Source organism: Rhinichthys klamathensis, unplaced genomic scaffold (assembly GCF_029890125.1).
Source record: "Rhinichthys klamathensis goyatoka isolate OS25496 unplaced genomic scaffold, OSU_Roscu_1.1 h1tg000487l_1, whole genome shotgun sequence".
Taxonomy (NCBI): Eukaryota; Metazoa; Chordata; class Actinopteri; order Cypriniformes; family Leuciscidae; genus Rhinichthys; species Rhinichthys klamathensis.
The window spans coordinates 3,265,741-3,292,577 of NW_026606974.1; the positions used below are offsets into that span (position 1 = coordinate 3,265,741).

Below are 26,837 nucleotides of genomic sequence, written 5' to 3' on the forward strand. Positions count from 1 at the left end.
TGGCGGCGGGGTATCTGACAGGCAGGCTACACGCGCGGGCCGGGACTACTTTTTGTGCTTTCACTCACTGGCAGCGAGCGGGTGGTGTGTGCCTGTGTGCGCGTGACGCCGACGGTAAGTTACCAGGGCTGTCTCTCTGCCTGCAATATACAAAGGCCAGAGTAAAACATTTTAATATTACGTTTTTTTTGCCCCGTTTTGTACTTTGTAGATCAGCTATGTCACCCAAGAAGAAGAAAGGGGACATACGAAGCTTTTTCATAAAGCAGAGTGTAGGCAAAAATAACTAGCCACACAAATAACTAGTTGTAGTAGTGACTGACCAGGCTTTCAAATGCAGATTCTACTGTGGAAAATACTAGTGATCCTGGTTACCCAGGATATTGTTACAGTTAAACCTAGCTTCTGCAATCTTTCAAGGTTAGGAGCATTAATTAGGGGTGTGCAGCACGGATAGACTCATAGAAGTCGCGCTATCATGATAGAATGCTACGTTAGCAAGTCACTGAATGTTAATTAGAATCCTACCTTAACTTAGAATCTTGCAGTCATAAACAGTGGATCATCTGAGACATTTTTCGTTTCTACATTCTGTTTATGTAATGTATTTGTGAGTGTAGCCTACTTGCTAGACACATGTGCTGGAAAAATATGTTGGCAATGTTAATTGATGTTTTATTAACAAGGTTCGGGAGGAACACGTTCTAATGATCAAACAATCAAGTCATTCCAGCCAGCTGTCAGCAATCAGTAATCAACAGGTCCACTCAATCAGCACGAGTAAAGCCTATACATATACTCAGTCGACTCACCCATATTCCTCGACAGTTTTCAGGATCCCTCCACCACCCCATCTCCTCACACTTGCCTAGTTATCTTCCTAAACAGAGATACGGGGGGAGTACTCTGGGTTCGGGCCCAATTTCCGAGCTCGGAGCCCTCCCCCCGGACAGCACGCCAAATACGCATAACGAATCGGTTACCTAACGTAACCTCGGTTCTCTCTAGAAGAGGGAACGAGTATTGCGTAAGCTAGCTTACGCTGCGGGAAAGATTCATCTTTGCTGAGATATTGAAGCCAAAAAATTATTTCATAATTTTGTATCCATACACAACGCAGTTCCTCTGCGGCAGACCTAGAGCGGGCTAGCTAGCAGCTCATTGGATCGCTCAGAGAGAACTGCTTAAGCCTATGGGAGAGCGGGGCTGAACCCGCTTCCAATGAGAGGCGCCCGCGCGCTCATTGCGTCATGACCCGCCAGAATGGGCGTGGCCATGGTGTATATAAGGAGCTCTCCCAGGCTTATATGTTGATTTATTTCAGCGTGAAGCGAAACGCTAGTAGCGCAAGCACGGCCGGGAACGCAATACTCGTTCCCTCTTCTAGAGAGAACCAAGGTTACGTTAGGTAACCGATTCGTTCTCTTACGAGAGGTTCTCTCGTATTGCGTAAGCTAGCTTACGCTGCGGGAACACCTGGCCAACGCCGTGCGCGCTACGAATCCACTCATGAAAAAACCCAGGGATATACCGGGGGAATTTTTTAACGTGGAGTGAATGTACAAAGAGGCCGCAGAGCGGGCTCATGAAGTGTACACATAAGCATGTATGGGGCCAGCAGAGCGGGCACATGAAGTGTATAAGCATTACAGGAGAGCACAAGGGTCGAACCGGTTGTGAGGGACCTCCAGAAATGCAGCTTCTTAGAGAGCTGTTCGTCAGACAGCTAGTAATTTTGCCTGCAAGGCGGGAACTTCCAAGTTATAAAACCTGACAAAAGTGGACGGGGAGGCCCATCCCGCGGCCACACAAATGTCATGAACGGAAATTCCACAGGACCATGCCCACGATGAGGCCATGCCTCTAGTGGAGTGCGCCCTGATGCCCAGAGGGCAGGGCAGGCATTTAGATGCGTAAGCAGAGGCGATAGCGTCCACTATCCATCTAGACAGTGTCTGTTTTGAGGCGGCCAGACCCTTGGTGCGCCCCCCAAACGACACGAAAAGCTGCTCAGCGCGTCTGAACGCGGCAGCGCGCGTAGTGTACAATCTCAGAGCCCGCACCGGACAAAGGAGATTGGCATCGCGCTCACTATCGGATGAAGGCAGAGCCGATAGGGAGACAATCTGAGCCCTGAACGGGGGTACCAATCGCCTTCGGGACATAGCCATGCCTAGGTTTGAGAATGACAATCGAATCATTCGGTCCAAACTCAAGACACGCGGCGCTGGATGAGAGCGCGTGAAGATCCCCAACGCGTTTAACTGAGGACAGAGCCGTCAGGAAAACGGTTTTGAGCGAGAGGTATTTCAGATCCACAGACTCGAGCGGTTCGAACGGGGGTGCTTTCATAGCTTCAAGGACTATAGAAAGATCCCAAACCGGAACCGACGGGGGCCGCGGAGGGTTCATCCTCTTAGCTCCCCTGAGGAAGCGGATGACTAACTCGTCTTTGCCCAATGACTGAGCGCGTCGGGGTTCCGCGAACGCCGCGACGGCTGCCACATAAACCTTGAGAGTGGAGGGGGACCTGCCCTTGTCCAGCATCTCTTGAAGGAAAACAAGCAAAGACGGCACCTCGCACGACCGTGGGTCCAGCTGTTTGTCGGTGCACCATTTTGAGAACACAGACCATTTAGACGCATAGAGCCTTCTCGTGGAAGGTGCTCTAGCCTGTATGATAGTGTTTCTTACTCCCTCTGGCAAATCAACGAATAGTCGTTGATCACCCATGCATGTAGCGCCCAGCGCTGTGGATGGGGGTGCCAGATCGTGCCGCGAGCTTGAGAGAGGAGATCTGCTCTGACTGGGATGGGCCACGGGGCTGTCTGTGACAGCTGCGTGAGCTCCGGAACCCAATTCTGACTCTCCCAACGCGGGGCTATGAGGAGCACCGAGTGGCGTGTGTCCCTGATCCTCTGAATTACCTGTGGTAACAGAGCGATCGGAGGGAATGCATAGAGCGGGCGGCGAGGCCATTCCTGGGCTAGCGCGTCCTCGCTCTTCGAGAAATATATTGGGCAGTGAGCGTTCTCTTCTGACGCGAAGAGGTCTACTTCTGCTCTGCCGAATAGTCGCCACAGTAACTGGACCGTCTGTGAGTTCAGGGACCATTCTCCTGTGGAGATGAGGTTCCTGGACAGTATGTCTGGACCGTCGTTCAGATGGCCCGGCACGTGCGTCGCTCTGAGCGAGAGCAGGCGGCTCTGAGACCAAACTAGAATGCGGTGCGTCAGTAGACAGAGATTTCTGGATCTGACACCGCCCTGACGGTTGAGATAGAAGACCACGGCCATATTGTCCGAACGGATCAGGACGTGGTGTCCCTGGAAGCGCGGGAGAAAGTGCGAGAGCGCGTTCTCGACCGCCAGCATTTCCAGACAGTTTATGTGTAACGGGCTTTCCTGAATCGACCAGTGGCCGAAGGCCGGTGAGCCCTCGCAGACTGCACCCCAACCCGTGTTGGATGCATCTGTCGAGATGACTTTTCGGCAGGAAAAGGTCCCCATCGTGACGCCTAGACGAAACCATTCTGCTACTGTCCATGGCTGCAGCGCCGTGAGACACGTTTGCGTAACCCTGATCAGCTGGCGGCCCGTGTTCCACGCGCGGTGGGGTACACGGCTGTTCAACCAGAACTGAAGCGGGCGCATGTGCAGAAGGCCCAACTGAAGTACAGCGGAGGCTGAGGCCATGTAACCCAGCATCCTCTGAAAAGTTTTCAGAGGCCTGCGGGTGCCCATCTGGAACGAGGCGGCTAGACGCTGAACACTGCGCGCGCGCTGTGTAGACAGGCGAGCCGTCATCGTGACCGAGTCCAAATCTATTCCTAGGAAGGAAATCGATTGACTGGGATGAAGGGAGCTCTTTGTCCAGTTGACAGAGAGGCCCAGCGTTTCCAAATGGTCGAGGAGAACTGCGCGGTGCGACAGAAGCTCCGTCTGTGATTGGGCCAAAATCAGCCAGTCGTCCAGATAATTCAGAATGCGCAGCCCCTGGCTTCGCAGGGGGGCGAGCGCCGTATCCATGCACTTCGTGAATGTACGGGGCGCCAGAGATAAGCCGAACGGGAGAACGGCGTATTGATAAACAAGACCCTCGAAGGCGAAACGTAAGAATGGCCTGTGACGGGGATTTATCTGGATCTGAAAATAGGCGTCTTTCAGGTCTAGAGATATGAACCAGTCCCCCTGGCGCACCTGCGCGAGGAGTTTCCTGGTAGTGAGCATCTTGAACGGTCTCTTCATGAGCGCTTTGTTCAAAGACCTGAGATCTAAGATCGGTCTGAGGCCGCCGTCTTTCTTGGGAACCAGAAAATAACGGCCGTAAAACCCCGACTCGGTCATAGATGGCGGGACTCTCTCTATCGCGCCCTTTTGCAACAGCGTCGCAATTTCTGAGCGGAGCGTGCCGGCGGCCAGCGGGCTGACAGAAGATTCGAGCTGCGCGCGCGCACGAGGCGGCAGAGGGCGAAGCTTTGACGGCGGTCCGGCCGCAGCGGGAGAGCACCGTCGTTTTCTTGACATTGTTAGGCAGACTTCTGATGATCAGGCTTCAGCGTGATCTTAGGTCGCGGGCCACGGGGGGGCGGCGGTCTGCGGCGGCTGTCAGAGCGAGAGCGAGGGCGAGGGCGGCCGCTCTGACTGCACTGAGCTGTTTGAGTCTGCGGAGGGGGGCGCTGTGATGGGGCTCTGGCGGAGGGCTCGTGAGAGCGGCCCGCTGAAGAGCTAGCGCGGCGGGGTAGAAACAAGTTCATCGCCTGAGTAGCTTTCTGTACTTCAGAAAAGCGATCGACGATTCCCGTGACGGCAGATCCAAACAGGCCCGTCGGGGAGAGGGGCGCGTTGAGAAACGCGGCGCGCTCAGAATCTCCCATGTCGGCGAGCGTGAGCCATAAGTGTCTCTCAGCAACACAAAGGCTGGCCATGCATTTCCCCAGAGCTTGTGCGGCGGCTTTAGTGGCGCGAAGGGCGAGATCCGTAGCACTTCTCAAATCCGTGACGGCGGGGGGGGTTTTTCTACCGCCTTCGGCCCATTCACGGAGAATATCGCTCTGTAACACTTGGAGGACAGACATAGAGTGAAGCGCAGCGGCGGCCTGACCGGCGGCGGCGTAAGCGCGAGCATGAAAGCTCGAGGTCGCTCTGCAAGCTTTCGAAGGAAGCGTGGGTGAAGAACGCCATCTAGCGGAGGGCGGGCAGAGCTGCGTGGCGACCAAGTCCTCGACGGGCGGCATGGCTGCATAGCCTTTCTCGGCGGCTCCGTCCACCGAGCGCAGCGAGGCGGATATATCGGAGCGATTTCTAGCCGAGAGCGGTGCATTCCAGGATTTTGTCAGCTCTGCGTGAAGTTCAGGCAGGAATGGAGCGGCCCGGGTGCACGCGGGGGTCGAGCGCCGATGAAAAAAGCTACCGTCCATTCGGTTCGGGGCCTGCTCGGGTGGAGGAGACCACTCGAGACCGAGGCGTTCGACGGCCTGTGAGAGGAGGCGCATCAGCTCCTCTTCTATCCCGGCGCGGGTCCCCGTCGACTCTCTCGCGGATCCGAGAGATGCCCAGTCTTCACTGTCAGAAGCGAGCAGTGAACAGGAGTCCTTCTCCTCCGCGGCGTCATCGGAAAACAACAGAGCGGCCACTCGGCGGCAACTGAATGTCCGGCAGGGGCGGGGAGGGAGAGCGGGAAGCGGGAGGCGGCGGCGGCGGCCCGCATGTTTCCGCTGGGGGCTCCGGCGGCCTTTGAGAGCGGCGTTTCTTTTTACGCGGCGAGAGAATAGGCGGCGCGGGAGCGGTTTTCACTGCCAGAAGTCGTGCCCGCAGGGACGATAACGGCAGGCTTTCACAGAAGTCGCATCCTCCATCAGCGAGGGCGAGTTCTGCATGCTCGAGTCCCAAGCAGAGAGCGCAGATGACATGGCGGTCTCCGTCCTCGAGACGAGCGCGGCAAGAGCCGCAGGAAAAACGAGACATCTTTAAAAAGACGCTCGGCTCTTTTAGATATAGAGAAAAGGATACAATCGTCGGATGGCCTAGCTTGCAGGGCGGCTGAAGGTGGCGAAGACGGCCGGCTTCTTCAGGGTCCTTGAGCTCGCTAGAGGATGCCTTCTTCGACGGCGATGGCTTTTCTCAGGAACAGCAGAAGCGTGCAGCTTGCTGAAGATGAAATGAATCAACATATAAGCCTGGGAGAGCTCCTTATATACACCATGGCCACGCCCATTCTGGCGGGTCATGACGCAATGAGCGCGCGGGCGCCTCTCATTGGAAGCGGGTTCAGCCCCGCTCTCCCATAGGCTTAAGCAGTTCTCTCTGAGCGATCCAATGAGCTGCTAGCTAGCCCGCTCTAGGTCTGCCGCAGAGGAACTGCGTTGTGTATGGATACAAAATTATGAAATAATTTTTTGGCTTCAATATCTCAGCAAAGATGAATCTTTCCCGCAGCGTAAGCTAGCTTACGCAATACGAGAGAACCTCTCGTAAGAGAACCATCTATTCTCTGATCATTTGTAATTGTGAACTCGTGAAAAAGGCAAAAGTTAACACTGTTGGTTATTCAAATATAATGAATCATTATTTGATTGATAATATCCAAATTCCAAATAATAATAATTTATCTTAAATAAAATGTTTGGTTGTTCAGCATTACACAGTCTCAGGTGTTTATTTTTTGAGGGTGCATTTTTGAGATTCAGTTATACTAGCTCTTTATTGACAGTATACAGGATGGTGTATCGGGGTCAGGATACAATATAATGAGATTAAGTAGATTCACTTCTGTATTGTGATATTCTGTATTGCCAGCAGTCTGAAATGACAAAGGAAATCGCCATTAAAGCAATGTTACTTATCTTACAACAAAATAATTCCCGGGGGGGGGGGGGGGGGGGGGGGGGGGGGGGGGTGTTGTCCCCACCAAACCTGAGACCAAACCTACGCCCATGCATTTCCTGTCCTCTCTTCACTATCTCTCGCTGCATTCTGATTCGCAGGGTTCTGACACAGGTATGTCTATACAACATTTATTTATTTGGATCGCCCTGCTATTTCATCAAACACAGACAACACACATGCAAACTATCAGTTTCAGGTATGATGACACATCTCGGTTATTTTCTGAGAAATATTTCATTTCAGTTATTATTTGTATGTTATGGCCGATATTACAATTCTAACTAACATCTAACTAAACTGATAAAATAAAAATAAAAATCTATAAAATCAGCCGATAACCGATACTTGGTACTGATTGGATATTTATATATCACTCCATTTTTATATTTGTGTAAATAAATTGTTTATATATTACTAAACTTTAAAAACATTTCTACCCTATTCCTCTCATTTATTTTTTAAATGTATATGATATACTTTTTCCAGTGACATTTGCATTCTCACTTAAGATGGCTGAATAATACCATGTGAAGACAACTTTGCTGGGCAATATATTGCTAAATTTAAATTGTTATCATAATTCAATTTTTATGAGCAACCATAAACACATCGGTTTGTGTAGTGCTAATAGTTTTACCATTTTAGGCACTTTGTTATTCTTCTAGTTATTTACCTCTTGGCGCTAATTAATCGGTAGTCTCAGACACTTAAAAAAAATTATAATAATTACAGCTTACTTCCGCATTGAAAAATAATGTTGATTGAACGAAAACAACCGGCAACCACTTCTCATCAAACTTGCACATGAAACAGCAGTGTGTATCTGGGGAGTGGAAGGAGTGGCACAACATCCTGTATGTGTCGTGTGAAAGAAGAATAAATGAAGTGAAGGAAACGGTAATACAGTGTGTTCCACTGGAGACTGACAAGCCCGCCGTCTACCCTGAAGCAGCTGAGCTGGCATTAAACAGACAAGATGGGTGCAGAGTGAAGCGCTCACTCAGTTACGGGCGGCGGGAATAATGAAGGGACGGCTCGGCGGAGCAGAGCGGGGGACGAGGATGAGGACGGCCCAGCCATTCAACTGGAGAATTTAATTTCGCGCAGGGGGTCTCTCCTCAACCATGCACTCCCATGCAGACAGGCTACCTGTGCTGGGGACCCGCTGCACTCTTGAGGCATTATGGATCAGTGTTCCCTGGTTTTGAGTGAGTGGATGAGAGGGAAGGGAACGGATGGAGAAGAGTCTCTTGGGTGTCTGTCAAGAATGTTTATGACAAGACTATTCCTCTGAAGAGTATCTTAACACACTGTCACTGACACATTCACAGTGCCCAAACAAACGCAGTACACATTAAAAAGCAACAGTTGTTTTGTTGCATCACAGTGAAAATTATAGTTGTGTTTCCTAATATTCCAAATCCAACTTCCAACTTTAGACAGTTTGACATTTTTCCATCTCTCTATCTGTGGCCCTGTTTACACGTGGTATTAAGATGTGTTTTGGTCGATCAGAGAACAATAGAGGTGTAAAAGGGATCTAAAACATTCTGACCTTGTCCACTTTCGACCACTTCCAAATGTAGTCAAAAACACATTTGACCAGATTGCTTTCACAGTGTAAATTCTCATGTGGTTGAATGCACAGCCACAAAAGACTGCCAACTGTCTTTCTGTGTCAAAAAATATTTTTTATATATTATATCATATTTATACCACTTTTATTATCGATTGCTATCAGCATGTGAAGAAAGTTTCATCCAGTATGACAAAAAGTATTTATAAAAAAAATTGCCTACTGTACATTTACTCCTAGTCCCAGACTAAAATGTCTGTTTGAGCCCTTTACACTGAAAGCAACTTGCACTGACATATCTTAAAATATGTCACTACCATTCTTTTGTCTCAAGATAACTGTAACCAGTTTTTTTATCTAAGGCACATTTATAAAAGCTATTAAAATGTCCTAATTGAACTAAGGCCTAATCCTGGTTTAATCTAAGCCGTCTGTGAAACCAGGCCTACATGTTTTTTAAATGCATATTTCAAGTATATATTTTTGTTACATACAGCAGAAAGAAAATATAATAAAAATGAGTCATCCATCAATTCCATCAATTCATCGCAATTCCTCTTTGTGTGTGTATTTTTTTTTTCTATACAAGGAAACATTTTATATACGGTCAAGTTGGATTTTAGATTGGTACATTAAATGAAAACTGTACAACTACACATACTAATGTTTATTTATTTAGCTTTGGTCATGTCTCATCTCATCTGTAGGGAACCATGTGAATCAACAATGTCTGTGGTTCCTCTTTTTTTTTAAATAGGTCAATGATGCTCCTGCTTGACTTTGACACTTTATAGTTGCTAAAAAGTGCAAGAGGCATCGGTGACACTTTATTTTGATGCTCCCTTTTGAACATTCTGTTGACTACAAGTAACTTTGCAACTACATGTCATCTAACTCTCATTAGAGAATTATAGACTGTCTGCTTAATATCTACCAACACTTTATTGTGATGGTCCTCCAACAGACATTCTACTGACTATAAGTAACTTTGCAAATACATTTAAACTTCTTCTAACCCTACAAGTCTACTACTACTCTACTAACACTCTAAGGAAAGTTAGTAGACATTCTTCTGAAAATTATTCAAAAATCGGTCAGTCACATTATAATGTGAGCTTTTTCATAAAAAAATCAATAAATTCACAATCGACTTCAAAAAGAAAGATATCCGATATAACACAAATCAGAAACTGTCATTCAGAGACGCATGGACTAACATCTACTCAGCAGAATGAGATCAAACTAGAACTCCAATCAAAAGCACACATCATTGTCGGATGTTAATCACGGTTTCATCCTCGGCCCAGTTTCTCTCCATGAGTTTAAGATGATAACTATCTCATCATAGACATTCCCTTATCTGATCAGAGCGCTATGAAGGGTTATTCATCCAATTAGGGATGAGCCATTGAGATAAGAAGCAGATGCTGGGTGTCAGGGATTAGGAGGGATAGTTGTAGACTGCATCTGCAAGGGCTATCCTCACACCACGCCACGCACGTACATGTTGGCATCTCACGTACATGAGTGAGTTTTGCACGCACGCACACACAAATAAAAGCAGGAACACTCTTAGGCATCCAAGTGTTTTGGCTCAGGGGGACAGCTGTGGTCCCCCATGTGTGCACAGTCACACACTCACACTTACTGTGGTTCTGGGTCTGTGGTTTAGTGGACCTGCCAAGAGTTCAGGTCCTTTAAGTGGAAGTAATTGGGGAAGAACACGCTCCATTAAAAACAACTATTTAATACAATAATCATTCAATTAAAAAGCCCTTGTAGCAGCTGCCACCGCTTATTTGTGTCAACTGCATATTTTATTTGCAGAAAAAGGCACTGATTTACCACCGCTTGATCTTTTAAATATATCTTAACAGGCATCGCTTTACAAAATCTGAAGTACTTGACAAAAACATCTCTTTTAAAGACAAGGATCAATTTGTGTAAATCACAATCACCTCAAAGTGAAGATAGTTCGCATTCAATTGTTGCAATTGACTTGAATTGTAAGTGTTTGTGTTTACCCATCTGGCATTTTCAGTATCTGTCAGTACTTCAATGCAGGAGTTTTCAAACTGGGGACTACACTTTAAAAAAAAAAAAGCTTCTTTATTGGCATCTGTAGTTCCATGAATAACCTTTAACATTAGAACAACTTTCCATCTCAAATGTTCTTCACACTAAGAAGTTATTTTAAGAACAAATAACTGAAAGGTTCTTTTGAGGAACCCAAAATTGCATCGATTGTGAGATCATCGATAAGATTGTGTTACCTAAAAATGTAAAAGAGTAATAAATTATTGTTAACATTTATCAATTTGGATGTGGTTGTCCTTATAATATCATACTTATGTTTTCTCACACACTCTGAATGGGTTCTATACAAAAGCTGCCTTTATATTTTAGAAAGTTGTAAGAAATATTTGAGGGTCATTGGCATCAAAAAAAAAGTTTGAAAAAAAAAATCACTGCTTTGATGTAGTGATATTTGCTGATATGATTCAGAATAATTGACTAAGGCCATGAGATTTCATGCTGTACTTTTCCTGAACATGATGTTTGGTTGTTGTGACGTTTCACCTGTAACAAACCAACCAACCTTAGTATTTGTCTGACACCCCGATGTGACTGTGTGCCTGTGGACATGCCAGCTCACTGCAACACTTTCCAGGAAGCAACCCAGTCAACTTTCTCTGGCATTTAAAACTGATGGGCCCTCACAAATCACGCTGTGTTAATATAATGCCTGTGTCATATGTGTATGATATAAGCATGATTTTGGCACGATTCATTTGACGTAGGGTGTCGTGATGATTCGTAAATGACAACTGGCGTTGATATGCAAGAATTGATCGTTTCATCTCGCATAGTGCGTCAAAGTGGACGACAACCGACGCCGCGTATGCAACGCTTCATGATGTCATGACAGAAAGACTAGCATGTTACATTTTTTGGGTCCTCCACAATGAGTTCCGTACTCATGGTGAAACTAGAGAGCCGATGGTATAGACCGCTCTATATTTCTATGACATCGCAGTCAGAGTAATTAGCTGGTGAAGTGGATTTACTGTAGAGGTAACGCAAGTTATCATGAGCATTGTGATGTTTGAAGCGAATGTCATAAATGTAAGTAGACCGGGAAGATTTTAAAACGAGCGATTTATTTATAAATCCGTAAGATCTTATCTTCATGCTGTGGAACAAACCGTAATAAAGAGCACAACGAGCGTATAGGGCTGAAAAGGGGCAGGGCTACATAAGGCCTATTGGTGCTGCTAGTGGAATTATGCAATGGAGGAAAGGTTCGTGGAGCTATGGCAACGATACTTCGAGCGTTTGTGATGTTTCCTTGAGTGACTACCAAGAAAAAGGCTGGCGAACAACAGCGGAGGCGCTTCAGCCACCCTGTGAGCACTGGAATTAGCATTAAGCTAACATATCACTCAGTAGCAATTGTCTGCTTACACTCTTGTTTCCGGAAGTCAGTCGCTGTTCCGCCTTCTCTATGAAATCACACAGTATGTTAAAAACGGCAAGCGGTGATTGGTTTGGAAGCAACATGTGGTCTGACATGTTTCTTGTCCACAGAAACAAGAATTTAGGAGTCAAAATCACATAATCTGACACAGGGACTATCGTAACAGCCAAAAAAATATAGTGTAGTCTGAACCAGGCATAACACGCATAGCATTGTACTTCTTATAACATATCAAATTTGCAATACGTTAAATATGCAGTCTAATAATTCATAAGGTTTTTTTTTAAATGTGAATTTGAAAAAAGTCTGTTATGCTCACCAAGGCTGCATTTATTTAATGAAAAATATTGTGAAATATTAATACAATAATAAAAAAAAACTGTATTCAGAGTAATAAGAAACTTCAGAATCATTATAATATGCTTATTTGGTGCTCAAAAAAACATGTATTATTATTATCATCAAGAAAATATTTGTGCTTAATATTTAAGTGTAAATAATCAAACGCATATTTAATGATTAAATAAAAGGAATGCAAAAAGTGCTGTGCGGGGTGTAACTTTAGCATCTCAGTGTTCTTTGGGTGTCCACTCATAAGAAAAGAAACATCCAAGGCTCTCGCGTAATTGGTTTTTATTCTTTCATGGCATAGATTTTAAAAACAGGTGACAAGCAACGGCACACCTACGGGTTGCAGCCAATAAGCGTTCATCAGGGTGTGAGTAACAAACACAATCAGAAAACAGTTCTTTTAAATCATCTTTAATGATTATTTTTTGTAATATTATCAATGTCTCTAGTGTCACTTTTGATCAAAAATGTAGTATATAAATACCTTTATGATAAAAAAAACTATTAATAATATAATATTTAATATGATTTTGGCGAAAGGAGGGGCTTGTATTTTGGGGAAACGGTTAAAAACTTATTATATTTTTTGCAGTTTTGTTTGGTGCCCCTAATGTTATGTTATGCACTATACAATGGGACTTATACAGAGACAGAACAAGATAAAGCTCGATGAGACTAGAGAGTTTCTGTGGCAAAGTTCAATACTTCAAAGGGCAAAGAAGAGCAGACAATTTGCAGAAACCACATGGCATTTGCCAAGGTTAACATTGACAGCATATTAATCACCATCTAGGTAAATGAAAAAGTATAATCCACATTAAAGAGCTTCACATTTACTGTACTCTTAAGTGGCTCATTGTAAAATCTTATCGTGAGGATGATTTTAATCAGATATTAAATATCGCCGTGTCTTACAAAGATCACTGATGTCTCTGGTGGCGCTTTAGAGAAGGCCCGGTTAATTAAGGAAGCCTGGTCTCATCGGGCTCCTCCACGCTCCAACAACAGATGTTTTTTTATTTTTTTTTATGGCTGCATCCCAGTGAAAGGTAGCAGAGAGCTGATGGGCAACATTTACACTTTGCATCAATCAAAGCCTATTGAGAACCTTGGAGCTGTAAGAACATGTTTAGAAATTACACAGATGTAAATATTTATACACACAATAAAAAAGGAAGATCTGTGCAAAAATATAAATGTAAACTCAAATATACAACATTAAACTCAACCCTTATAGACATTCAATCTAAAAAGAACACAAGTTCACTGTCATGCTATTTTGTGTACAAAATCATCCCCCTCCCTGGTAAATATTTCAGTTTTGAGACGGTTTACTACACTGTGTTTTCATTCTCTGACTTGTATTATGTTTTGCCTGCCTCAGCAAAGAAGCTCATTACTTCCCTCCTTTTGTTTTATTATGTTCAGCAAATTAATAAATGGGGAGAGTGCTGAAAAAAAAAACAGATATGAAAATGTATACTTTGCATTATTAAAAAGGCACAGCCTCCAAAGGTTACACAGGGCTATTGTGGCACTACAGTGTGTGAAATGTAATTAAGGGGAGGGTGGAAGAGGGGCGCAGATAAAACCTCTGTGGCTGGTACCTCCTCCCTCTTGTCATCTTTTTCTTTCTTTTTTTTTTCTTGTGCATTCCCTCCTGAAACTTATTCTCTCCGAACTAATTTTGCATGACATATTGCGTTTCTGCATCAGCTATCATGAGGCTACCTGTGAATTAAACAGGGCCTTGATATACAGGCAAATACGCGGATTACATTTCAGACGTGCAGATACTTCATACTCCTGCTGTGATTTATTAATTCCAGCAAAACAAAACTCACAACATCGCTTACAATTGCATTTGTCTGAGACTAGACACAAGCAAATGGAGGATGGAAGAGTTATAGGGATGCTTTGGAAAATAGGAAAGGCTGGGAAGATGGATACGTGGACAGCTTCCGAGCCGGCAGTCAATCCGCATATAGGTGGATGAAGTCAGTCATGTGTCCTTGAATACACTACGTCTTGATATAAAATTTTCATAGCTCATAAATTTATGAGTTAATAGAGAACTTTTGTTTATTTCCTTTCTTTACATGATGATAAAATTATCTGTAACATATTTTCTTTCCTTAGAAGCTGGGACCATGCTGAGAATTATGGGTATCTTAGTTTTCTTTATCATCATTGAATGGTCATGTATTTGTTATCGATTATGTGTTTTGCAAATTAAACAAATATGGTATCATATTTGTCGGTAACACTTTATTTCGATGGTCCACATTAGACATTCTACTAACTAGAAGTAATTTTGCAACTACATGTCAGCTTATTCTACTAACCCTAACAGTCTACAGTCTAGTAATACATTAATGAGAGTTAGTTGATATGCAGTTGCAAAGTTATTTAGTTAGACGAAATGTCTAAAATGGACCATCGAAATAAAGTGGAACCTATTTGCCCTTATGTTCTAATTTTGAAATGGCTTGAATGATCCTTATTACCAGGAACATGATCACCATAACAGTGAGTTCAACAGCCCTTCACCATGGCAACAAATGTCAAAATTAATTGTTGTAAAGAATTCAGTTTCTATTTGTTAGTCTGTCCATGTCCACAGCCGTTTTCTGTTCTATTCTACGTGTTCATGACTAATGAATGAAAGCACAATAATCATTAGATCAAAAAACAGTGTTCCGACTCGACTGCAGTATCCAACTATATCATGTGAACTCCGCTGTCTGCGCTCCTATTGGAAGTTGCCCCAAGGTGTCGATGGACATTTGCATAAAGTTGAATTCTGTTCAGATTGGTTGCATATCAAATGGTCTCAAAATAAATGACTTTTATTAGATGTAAATCGTTGTAAGGGTGAACAACCCTTAGAGGTGGAGATTAATCCCAATATGCTAATTAGTAGGGCTGGGCCAATAAGTGACGATTTAGTAGGATTTCAGTCCCGCCCTGATCAAAGTTAGTATTGTTCTGATGGAAGCACCCTCCAACCACTGCACTGTTTAAGTTGTTTTAGTTGTCATTATTTGAGCTTAAAGATTTTAGGTTTTAGATTCACAAATGTCTAGATGTGTAAATCTTGATATAAAGTTTGAGATATCCTGCTAGCCGGAGTACAGAGAAAGACAAATGCTTCATTTACAGATTAAATATTCAATAATTATTCAATTGCATTTACAAGTATAGGTTTCACTCTATTTTGATGGTCCATTTAACACATTCTGTTGACTATAAGTAACATGTCTACTAACTCTCATTAGAGTATTAATAGAGTATTAGTAGACTGGTATAGGGTTAGAATAAGATGACATGTTCTTGCAAAGTTACTTATAGTCAGAAGAATGTCTGTTGGAGGACCATCACAATAAAGAGTTAGCAGATATGAAGCAAACAGTCTACTAATACTCTCATTAGAGTTAGATGACATGTATTTGCAAAAACTTACAGCCAAAAGAATGTTCAAAAGGGACCATCAAAATATAGTGTCACCCAAGTATACTATCTGCAATAGTTACTTTATAGTGCAGGCTTCAAGTAGCATAATAGCATCATTTCTGTTGCGCAGAAAAAAGTAGCCTTTTCTCCATTCTTTAGAGTAGGGAATTATAAAGAATTTGATGCAACCAATAAATAGCTGTAGTGTTTTTTTTAACACACAATGTAAGTAATTTTATATTCAATGTTGGAAAAAAAAAAACATGTAGCTAATAACCAATATGTGCCATAGACATGGCTGATCTGAATGTAGGTTCTAAAAGCATCATCAAAATAGCCAAGTAGCTATTTAATAAACAAAGATGCAAGGGATGATTCTGCAGAAATATGTGAATATTTTTGCAGGTAGAGAGACAGAACCTGATTTCACCAAGTACAACATGTTCATTGTTATTGGGACAACGTTTCCAGGATTAACACAATATTTTGTACCAGGAACGCATCTAACTCGGAAAAATCAGGACGTGCAGAGACCTACTCCTTTTAATAACATGAAAATGAGTATGTTCAACTGTTACGAAACTATGGAGATTGTGCACTTGTCATTTAAATAACTCGCAGAGAAAAGTGATACCAATCAGAACAATCAGTTCGCCACCTCTACATGATTTACCATCTTTTTTTCCAAATGAATTCTGTTTCAGCCTCATTAGGTTTAATCAAACACAAAAAGGTTTTCGACATCATCCTCCCGTTCCATCATTTTAGTGTAACTAAGGAGTCAAGACTCTTAGCATGGTGGCTAAAACAAGATTTCTCTCATGCCGGCTTGCCCGTCTCTCTATTACAATACAGCAAACCCCCCTACGTTTGCCTGATAAACCTTCTCTTCCATTTAATGACTCTACCTGGTACAAAAGCCAGTGATAATGGACGCCAACCGGGCCAAAAGTTGAGCAAAAAGAGGAATGATTAAGGAACCTTATTAAAAGCATCCGTGTGGAGTGGGGGGACACGTGATGGAGAACACATTAAGGGATCTGATCCTTTTCAAAAGCGACACCGTGCTTTCCCCCGAACATCGGTGGAGGAAGACGAAGAGGAAGAAAAAAACCTGATTAGGCTGACAAGCACTGAGTGATACTGCAAACCTGTTAATAACATGAAAATTAGAAGGGGCTCATGCAAAGAAAAGAGATTAATTTAGCTGGAGTCCATCTTCGCGGCAAATTGCGAAGTTGTGAATATGTTCGCAGATAATGAGCCTTCCTACTTGTCAGCTCACTTGTCATTTTCTGTAATTAATGTTAAGGAAGACTCCTTCCTGATGGTTGGTATTACTCATGTACCGGGGAAAATTTCTTCGGAGAAATAATTTACATTTATTATCATCAGTCTGTTTGTGTGGTTTATTTCACGGCGGAGTAATTTATTGCAGCACCGTTTCGAGCTCCTTGATTAGTCACTCGTCAGACTGAGATGTAATTTTTTTTTTTCTCCCCTTCTGATGTCTTGGCTGGGGGAAATTAAAGTGTTGTGCCTGGGCGGCAATGGCACCTCACGGCTGCCTATTGATATGTCTCTTTTTAAAAACACAAATCATCGTTTTTAGTGAAAAGGCTGATGATTACAAGACTTTGTAGAACATTTCTGCTTTCTTTTTTATGCCTAACTCACCCATTATTTTATGGTCCTTCTTTACATTTCACCTCTTGGACATGCAGATGTATTCAGAGAGGAATATTATTATTAATGCACCTCAGTTTTCCCTAATTTAGTCATTTTACTACAACATGCTTGGTTTGATGTACAGTAGTAATAGCATTCACTCTTAATGAAACAATGCTTTGAAGAGCTACAGTTCCCCAACTGATCATCAATATGTTTTTTTTTTTTTTTTTTTTGCAGCAACAGACAAGATTGACTGCTTGGTACAGATATGCACAGCAATAATAATAATAATAATACCCTGTGTGCAGACAAGCTATTATTTTCAGGAACTGAGAGTAAACATGACTTTGACCAGATCTTTAGTACAAATGTAAGTTTTTGTTTCCAGCCAAGTTAGCCTAATTTCAAATAGTACTTTTTTTTTTTTTTTTTACTTATTTTTTTTTTTAACACATTACAACAATGAACTAAACATTCCCTGACAACCACAGTGGCCCAAATAAAATGAAAAGAAAATACAAAAAAATACAAAATACATAAAACACTATGGGCCCTATCTTGCACTCGGCGCAAATGACTTTGTACACTGACGCATGTATCATTCCTATTTTGCACCCGCGCAAAGCGGACTTTTCCCTCCACAGACACACGTCGGTTAACTAAGAAATACACTTGCGCTCCCCGGGGCGGTTCAGCGCAAAGAGGAGGCGTGTTCCGGCGCAAACTTTCCCTCATGCTATTTTGCTGTTCTATAAAACAATTGCGCCACTGACCAGAAAAAACCTAGTCTAAAGTCAGTGGCGCGTTGCACGTTGTTCATTATGCTATTTTAAGGGCGCATGCTTGGCCATAATCAATGTAGCGTGTGCACAACGCGCATACACGTTGATTCTCTCATCTAAGCAGCAGTTTTCATTTTTGCAAATCATACATTATTACGATAGATAGATAGATAGATAGATAGATAGATAGATAGATAGATAGATAGATAGATAGATAGATAGATAGATAGATAGATAGATAGATAGATAGATAGATAGATAGATAGATAGATAGATAGATAGATAGATAGATAGATAGATAGATAGATAGATAGATAGATAGATAGATAGATAGATAGATAGATAGATAGATAGATAGATAGATAGATAGATAGATAGACAATTTATTATAAAAGCATACATGTAGCTTACACATTTACCCAAATTATCATACGCCTGTTTAACAGAAGTTAATTTGGGTGGGTTTCTCAAACTTTCTCCATCCCCAATGTCACTTCTCTGTGTTTTACGGCCCTGACGAGAACGTTGCTCTCCTCGGCTATGAACCGCTCCTGGCGTGCGCCTGCCAAATCCGCCGTTATAATAGGAATCCGCTTTAGAACAAGCGCGCCTGCTCTTAAAGGGAATGTGAGATGACGCTCTGATTGGTTTATTTCACGTTACGCCCAAACCACACCTATGAATAATGAGCTACTTCAGACCAACCCCTTTTAGATTTGCGCCAGGCGCAAGAGGCATTTATCCCGCCGGGAAAATAGCAAGAGCGCCGGGATCCGCCCACAAAGTTACTTGCGCTTTGCGCTTTGACACTTGCGTTTCAGATCGTTAAAATAGGGCCCTATATGGTCAAATGAAAAGAAATGGTATTAAATTTAGTTTCTCACCAATCAGTTCACACTCAATGCCTCAATGTATATATTAATAGGTGTCCATCTTTGTATGAAAGTGTCCAGTTTCAGTTGGAGTTGGGCAGTCATATGTTCCATTCTATAAATAGATACAAGTTTTTCTCTCCATTGACTTATTTTTGGTGGGTGTGGCTTCATCCAATGAATTGTAATGGTTTTTCGTGCACATAGTAGGAGGACATGCAGAATATATCTCTGGTTTTGACTACAAAAGTCTTGGGGTATTCCTTCAAGCAAAAAATACAAGGGAGTAAAAGGCAGATCTACATGCATAATTTTCATAATCTCATCCTTAAAGGAGAACTCCGGCGCAAAATGAACCTTTGGTCTAATTACACATTGTTACCTAGTCAACCGTTATCTGAGATTTGTTTTCATGATTATCGAATGTAAATAGTTTTATCTCTAAAAACAGTTTAGCCTATAACGCCAGTATAACGCTAGTATATTGGGCATAGATCAATGACAAATAAAAATCGCTTGTTAATACCACTAACAAGGCTCAAAATAGCCCCACATTAACACGGTAGCATAATGAGGGTCCCTACCTTCAAACCGAAGCATTGAGAACTTTGTCAGTGTCCAGACAGTTTAATAAGAAGATATTTTTTACATACAGTCAACTTCGCGTATACAGACATGGAGCCATCTTTGAAAAAGAGTCTCTACCAGTCGATCTACGAACGCCGATCCAAGCCTACTGTTCCCGCTCACCTTATCACAACTTATAGCTCATTCACATCTCACCAGCGCACTTGGATCGACGTTCGTAGATCAACTGGTAGAGACTCTTTTTCAAAGATGGCTTCTGCCTGTATACGCGAAGTTGACTGTATGTAAAAAATATCTTCTTATTAAACTGTCTGGACACTGACAAAGTTCTCAATTCTTCGGTTTGAAGGTAGGGACCCTCATTATGCTACCGTGTTAGTGTGGGGCTATTTTGAGCCTTGTTAGTGGTATTAACAAGCGATTTTTATTTGTCATTACTCCATGCCCAATATACTAGCGTTATACTAGCTTTATAGGCTAAACTGTTTTTAGAGATAAAACTATTTACATTCGATAATCATGAAAACAAATCTCAGATAACGGTTGACTAGGTAACAATGTGTAATTAGACCAAAGGTTCATTTTGCGCCGGAGTTCTCCTTTAACCTCTTGCCAAAATGTAACTACTTTTGGACATTCCCAAAATATGTGTGTGGCTTCCTACTTTCCCACACTCCCTCCAACATTTCTCTGCTTCTGGATTATCCACAAATTTTGATATCACCTGTGGTGTTCTAAAAAACCTGATTTTTGATTTTCGTTTTCCAGTCAAACTCTTTCCGTTATGACTGTTGATGCCCTTTTGACATCCTGTGCAAATGTTTACCCAAGTCTCATCCTCTATATGGTCATTCATTTCAAACTCCCACTTTGTCTTTATATGGAACGTATTATCTGTTGAATCAAGCAGTAATCTGCCGTATAGTGCGACATATGTTTTTTATGTAGTAGGTGTTGTTTCTTTATAGCAATGAAATACTGTTCCACATTAGTTGGGGCTTTTTTAATTATCTCCCTTTCCTTATGATTTGTAATATAGTTTCTTATTTGTAAGTATCTGAAAAAATCATTTGATGATAACGTAAACTTTTCTTTAAGATTAGAGAAAGAGCGCAATGTATTTCCGTCAAAAAGCTGATCAATCATGGTAAGACCCTTCTCAGTCCATCTTTTAAAAATAGCATCCCACCGGGGGGGTAGAAACTCTGGGTTATCTGCTATGGACCTTGATAAGGTTGCAAATAGTACGTTTTTGTTACATGCATAGGATTTTTTCATTGGATTACTGCAGAAAATAAGGTCTGTGACAAACTAAACCGATTCTTATATGTCTTGTTCATTATGGTAGTCTTCACAAATGAACGCAACTTTTATGAATTTTGAAGCGTATACAATCGGCAGAAGTCAAAAGCTAAACGTAGGTTATAAACGAACTACACCACGGTCGCTCGACTTCAGTGTCACCACCATGAAGCTTCAGACAACCCTTTCAGTGACTGTTTAAAAACATTCGAATAGTTTGCAAGAGCACAATTAGGCCTATAAACACAACGAGGACTAGTAGTGGACTTTGATGGACTAGTAGTGAGTAGATGAGTTTACCTGACGTTTAATGTCCCTGATAACCTCTGTAGTCCCATTTAGCCACTTGTTAGCAACCTTTTACAAGACAAGTACAAGATTTAAAAAATATATCTTATAAACGTGAAAATATAATGAGCTTGTGCTCACCATAGACCTAAGCATTTAAAAAAAAAAAAAAAAGTGACTTTATGATGATGGAACTGGAAGTGCTAAAAATGCTAACTCGTTTCCGGGTTTTGGCCTACAAAAATGTGTCACCCCTGCACCACTCTATATTGCCAGTTACTTTTTTTGCTACACCAACGAGCCACAGCAGAATTAATTGTTGCGCGGCTTTGAGCAATACACGGTAGTGCCGTACCTGAATGAAATCTGTATTCGTGTATGAATATTGGTTGTGTGAATGAGAGAGTAAATCGGTACTTTTATATCCGCCCATTTAATGTGTATTTTGGGATTTTTTGCATACAAAACGCTGGATGGAAACGCCAAGATGTGCATCAATTCTAAAAATGACATGCACATAAACTACAATGGAAACACATTTACTGAAAAAAAACCCTTGATGCGCAAACTTTACTTTAGAGGATGTGATTGGATAACTTGACTAACCAGCAGTACAATTTCATTGCACAGCATCTCAAATGTTGGTTTGGTTATTATTTTATGTCACTCCTTTATGAATGAATCTTTTGAATGAATGATTTAATGATTCACTCAAAGGACAGCCACTTGTCGCCATCTACTGGTGTAACGATGACCTGCAATATATATATATATATATATATATATATATAAAAAATTCAGAATATGGTGCACCATAGTTAACCAAATTATCCAGTCATAAGCTACTTTTTCATTAAAACATTATGCACCCATTTTAAACATTCTTCTTTCCCCCTCTTTAATCCTATGGCTAATATTAAGAGGTCATTTGTACAGGGAGAAATGTTTCAATTCTCCTGTGTTTTTTACACAGCTCCAGAAATGAAATGAGGGTCTCCACTCTGCCACAACCATAACTCAAGCAATATTCATCTGAGACATATATTCAAATCAGCCTCGGCTTGGGCTCTCTGCTTTGCTTTAGCTGTGTGTTGGCAAATTTATAAGCCTACTTCTTAAATGTATTATTCATCAGGGTGTGTAAATAATGCATGCTTGGTTCCATTGTAAATTAACCCTTTACCTTACCTAAGCTATCAGAGTCATTGTTTTGAAAGGCAATTATGTCATTTAATTCATGCTGTAATTAATACCGTAATTAGCTTAAATACTCGGCAACCCAGTGCCACTGCTAAGCTGTCTTAATTAAACAGATTGAAAGGTTTATATGTCTGTTTTTTCCTCACAATCAGATCGTCTCAGCTGCAGCGAGGGACACAATGAGACAATCTGAAATCCAGAAACGAGCAACGAAAAGAACGTAAAACAATGTGAAGATTTCTTTGAAGATTCACTCTTTTTTTTCCATCACTTTTTAAATGAGCACCCTCAAGTTCATTCAAACCAGTAATAAAACAATTAGTTGATTCATCAAAATGAGCTCAGATTCAAATCAGGCTCTGAAACGTTTTGCGATTCATGCCTAAAGATCCGAAACACAGTGGCCTGGAGCAGCCGTATCTCAGCTGCTCTAAGTAAATGTGGAGGACCCATGTAGGGAAGTGCACTCTTGTGTTTTATTGTTCTGAGACTGCAGGGAGGCAAGTGGACAGCTAATCCAGGGCTGGAGAGTTTTTATCCCTGCTCTATCTGACAGTGATAGAAAGTGTTTTCCCCAAAGTAGAAAAATAGTCAGAGGTAGATGAAATAGTGAAGTGGTCAGTGAATACTGAGGAAAAATCCAGGCCCACTAGCACTTTACACTGCTGAGAAGAGAAGAGAATAACGAGTAGTTTCATGAACAGCAAAGGTACGGTTGCATAAGCAAAACTTAAGCAAAATTTTGCAGGCAAAGACCATTGGCAGGTCCGTTGTCAATATCAATCGTGTAGCAAATGCATGAAGCACCGATAACTCAGAGGTCTCTTCCAAGCTAAGTGGCGTTTTTGGTGGTAAACACTGCAAATTTGTGTGCTCTTGAATCCGATGCGAAATCTGTTTGGGGAAATGTTTCAACTCACATTCAATTCCAGATTGCACAAATTCTTAATGAGATGATTGCCTTTTGCCAGAGGAATTTTGACATACAAAGGACAATGTGACCACACTATAGACGACTGAACAGCTAACATAGTGAGGTTTTCCTTTAGCTGGGCTTCTCTCTATGGTGTTGACACAATGTGTGGCCCTCCATGAGTGGGTTAACTGTATTTAGTTTGCAGTGATTTTATCAATGTCGTTAGAACATTCATTGAACTAAGTGAGAAATCCATCAAATGGTGACAGCACACTTTAGACTAATGGCTGTTAACGATAATAATTTTTAATATGATTTTTATTTCACTTAATTTCATCTCCTCTAAGCTAAGGTCCCATGTCAGAGATTTCAGAATGGGGGAGATATGTTGATGTGTTTTAGATGAGCTCACCTGCTGTCGAAGAGAAGAACATGAGATACACTAACGTTGATTTTCCATTCACCTTGTTACTCTCTTCACAATACATCAGATTCTTCTGAATCAGATTTTGGTTTCATATTGTGGAATATTTCTTCTCAACTTGTCTATCTGTGTAATATTGTATTCCCCCATGCAGTATTGCTCCCAGTTAATGTCAGTGTTGTTCTTGACTGAATGGTTAGGGACAGTTCACCCAAAACCTTTCATGATTTTACCTGTATGGCTTTCTTTATTCTGTGAAACACTAAAGAAGGGATATTACATCTTAAGTTATTATGCTTAATTAAAGGCCCATTCACACCAATAATGGTAACTGCAATGCTAACTGTATTTGTGCACACATTAAAGGGGACCTATTGTGCTAAATTCACTTTTTTATTGTGTTTGAAAATGTGTCGGCAGAGTGGGTACACAACCACCATATATTGGTAAAAAATCCACCCACTCCTATTTTTTAATCTACATAAATCATAAGCAGTGTCTCATAATTCTAAATTTTTGTGATCTCACAAAATGCTTAGTTCCCACCCATGGTGGCTGACGGACTCTATTAGCATAGACCACCCCACTCTCAGTAAACTGTACACAGTCCGCCATTTTCTACAGGCCTGAGCAGCTGTTGTGATGAGAAAAATGTCTCAAGTTTCTACTAAGAAAGCCAGATGTGTTGTTGTTGGATGTAAGAGTGAGCATAAGACTTTTCATTTACTCCAGGCAACTGAGCCACTGAAAACACAGTGGATTCATTTTGTTTATGATGTGAATGTGCCCCTCAAGTTACCTAAAATCATTAATTTCAGACTGCTTTGTGAAGAAGGTTCAATACAAAGCAGGATAAGCTAAAAAGTTGTTATTCAAGGATGGAGCAGTACCAACTGTTCGTGATCCAGCTTCACACCTTGAAGACGCAAGTATCACACTTTATATTTAATTAAATGATTGAAAATCGAATTTCCAAATGTGCTTGTTAGCAATTTTCACAGCTAATGCAGGCTAAAGTTACTTACCAGAGTTGCAAAATGTTGAAACACAACATTGGTTCATTCTCAAAGTTGTTGCTTCTGCCGGAGTCTCTCCTTCATCAGTGTCTGACTTAGATTCATCCATAGGGCTGAACAGCAAACACCTGTATTTACGTCGTGTGCTTCTCCTGATTTGTTATTGCCATAGGATCGGCACGAGCTATAAAGGCCACGCCCTCTTCTGGAAAGGGGGCGGGGAGCAGGAGCAGCTCAATTGCATTTAAAGAGACACACAAAAACAGTGTTTTGCTCACACCCAAATAGGGGCAAATTAGACAAGCTATAATAAATTATCTGTGGGGTATTTTTTCGCTGAAGCTCACAGAGCTTACATCTTGTGAAAAGGGCCATAATAGGTCCTCTTTAATGAACGATATTGTTTTGTTTATTATAGGAATGCACTGCAGTAAAAGATAATTGTGGCTTTTTATCTCGCAATTCTGACTTATTTTCTCAGAATTACGAGACATAAACTCGCAAGTATGAGTTATACCTATGCAGAAACATCTCATGGATGCACTGGGACGCATCCTCCGTGATGTATCCTGGGATCATTGGGTGTTTCGGGTCTCGCAACATCATACACCCTCACCCAGGCGACCCAGCCGGGGTTGATCAAACCCCGACTTGCGTCCCAGTAGCAGTCCACGGATCAGCCCCCTTTTTCTCAGAATTGCGACTTTATCACGCAATTCTGAGAAATTCTTCAGAATTGCCAGATGTAAACTCGAAGTTGCGAGAAAAAAAGTCGCAATTACCTCTTTTATTTTTTTATTCAGTGGCGGAAAAAAGCTTCCATAGACAAGTGGATGGTTTATTTTTAATGCCGTCCATCGGAGGAATATATGTTTGTTCAGAGAATTTGACTGCAGATTGTTTTGAAAACGAAGCACAATGCAAAGTTCACAAAGAAACTTTTGTTGACACCAAAGCAGTCAGCTGAATTGAATCTGACAGCAGCTACATTGTATATCGTAAGTAAACTGTTTAATAATGCTGAACGGTTTTCCACATTGGGCCCATATATGTTTTTGTTTTTTTTGCAAAATAATGTATTAACATTCAAAGTGAACCTCAAGGAACATATTAAAAAAGAATACAAATATACATGTCATGCCCCTTTTAAAGATTTTTGTATAAAATTCATGCGTAGCCCTTAGAGTCTTTTATAATATACATGTGTGTTCCTGAAGGGTTTTGGAGTACGAGACCCATAAAGCCTCACCTCTGACCATTAGCGCACCACGGGACGTCAGCGTTATCTGTGCAGACATTCAGCTTTGTAGAAGCTCTCATCTGTGAACAATTTCACAGAAACCTCTCCACAAAATATCCCTTAGAAATAGTACATGATCATTCCTTTTGTGCTCTGATGATCATTCCAAATGTTTGTTTGCTTTGTTTTTTGGTACATAAATGAGAATTATCATTAAAACATAATGTAGCTGTTTTTAATGGAGCTTTCTAGCTTTATTCCCCCTGTATCAGTAAATAGATGATGGATCTGATTAATTTGATCTCTCCCACTGCCAGGAATATATTGAACGCTGTTTTCAGTTCAAAGGGGATACATTTTGATTACAATGAAATGCGATTTTGTAATAGTTTAATTGTAACCGTGGCCTCTTCTACTCTATAATTATTCAGAATTTGATGCAGTTCTGGTACCAAACTAATTTTACACTTGCCTTCAGAAATGTCCCCCTCTCCACTCACACAGCCCCATATCTCCAGAAACAATCTATCGCCCAGCAGAAATTGCCTGAAACATAAAGAAACAAGTGGAACGGAAATTCATTTCGCGCAACAGGATTATCGGCCCCTGTGCCTCTTATCTCCTCCTGCCTGTTTATAGGAAGAAAAAGCAAAGAAAGATAATTTCACAATTAATGGCAAAAGATCCTGGACTCTCGCTCAGTAGCCATTAGACGAAACGTTTTGGAGAAATACTTCTCCATATTTCTTGACTTTAGGTTTCAATTGTCTTGACCCTGGCTGTATTAATGAAT

At 41.7% G+C, this 26,837-nt stretch overlaps 1 protein-coding gene across 2 annotated transcripts in view; it reads right to left on the bottom strand.

Moving 5' to 3' along the window:
• Positions 1–24,928, bottom strand: part of mvb12bb (multivesicular body subunit 12Bb) — a 145,958-nt gene extending 121,030 nt beyond the window's left edge. For both annotated transcript variants that reach the window (XM_056237466.1, XM_056237465.1), the window contains exon 1: positions 24,814–24,928. In XM_056237466.1, coding sequence (XP_056093441.1) covers positions 24,814–24,913 — 100 coding nt within the window. In that variant the 5' untranslated portion in view covers positions 24,914–24,928. The remainder of the gene's footprint in view (positions 1–24,813) is intronic.
• Positions 24,929–26,837: the final 1,909 nt, after the last annotated feature.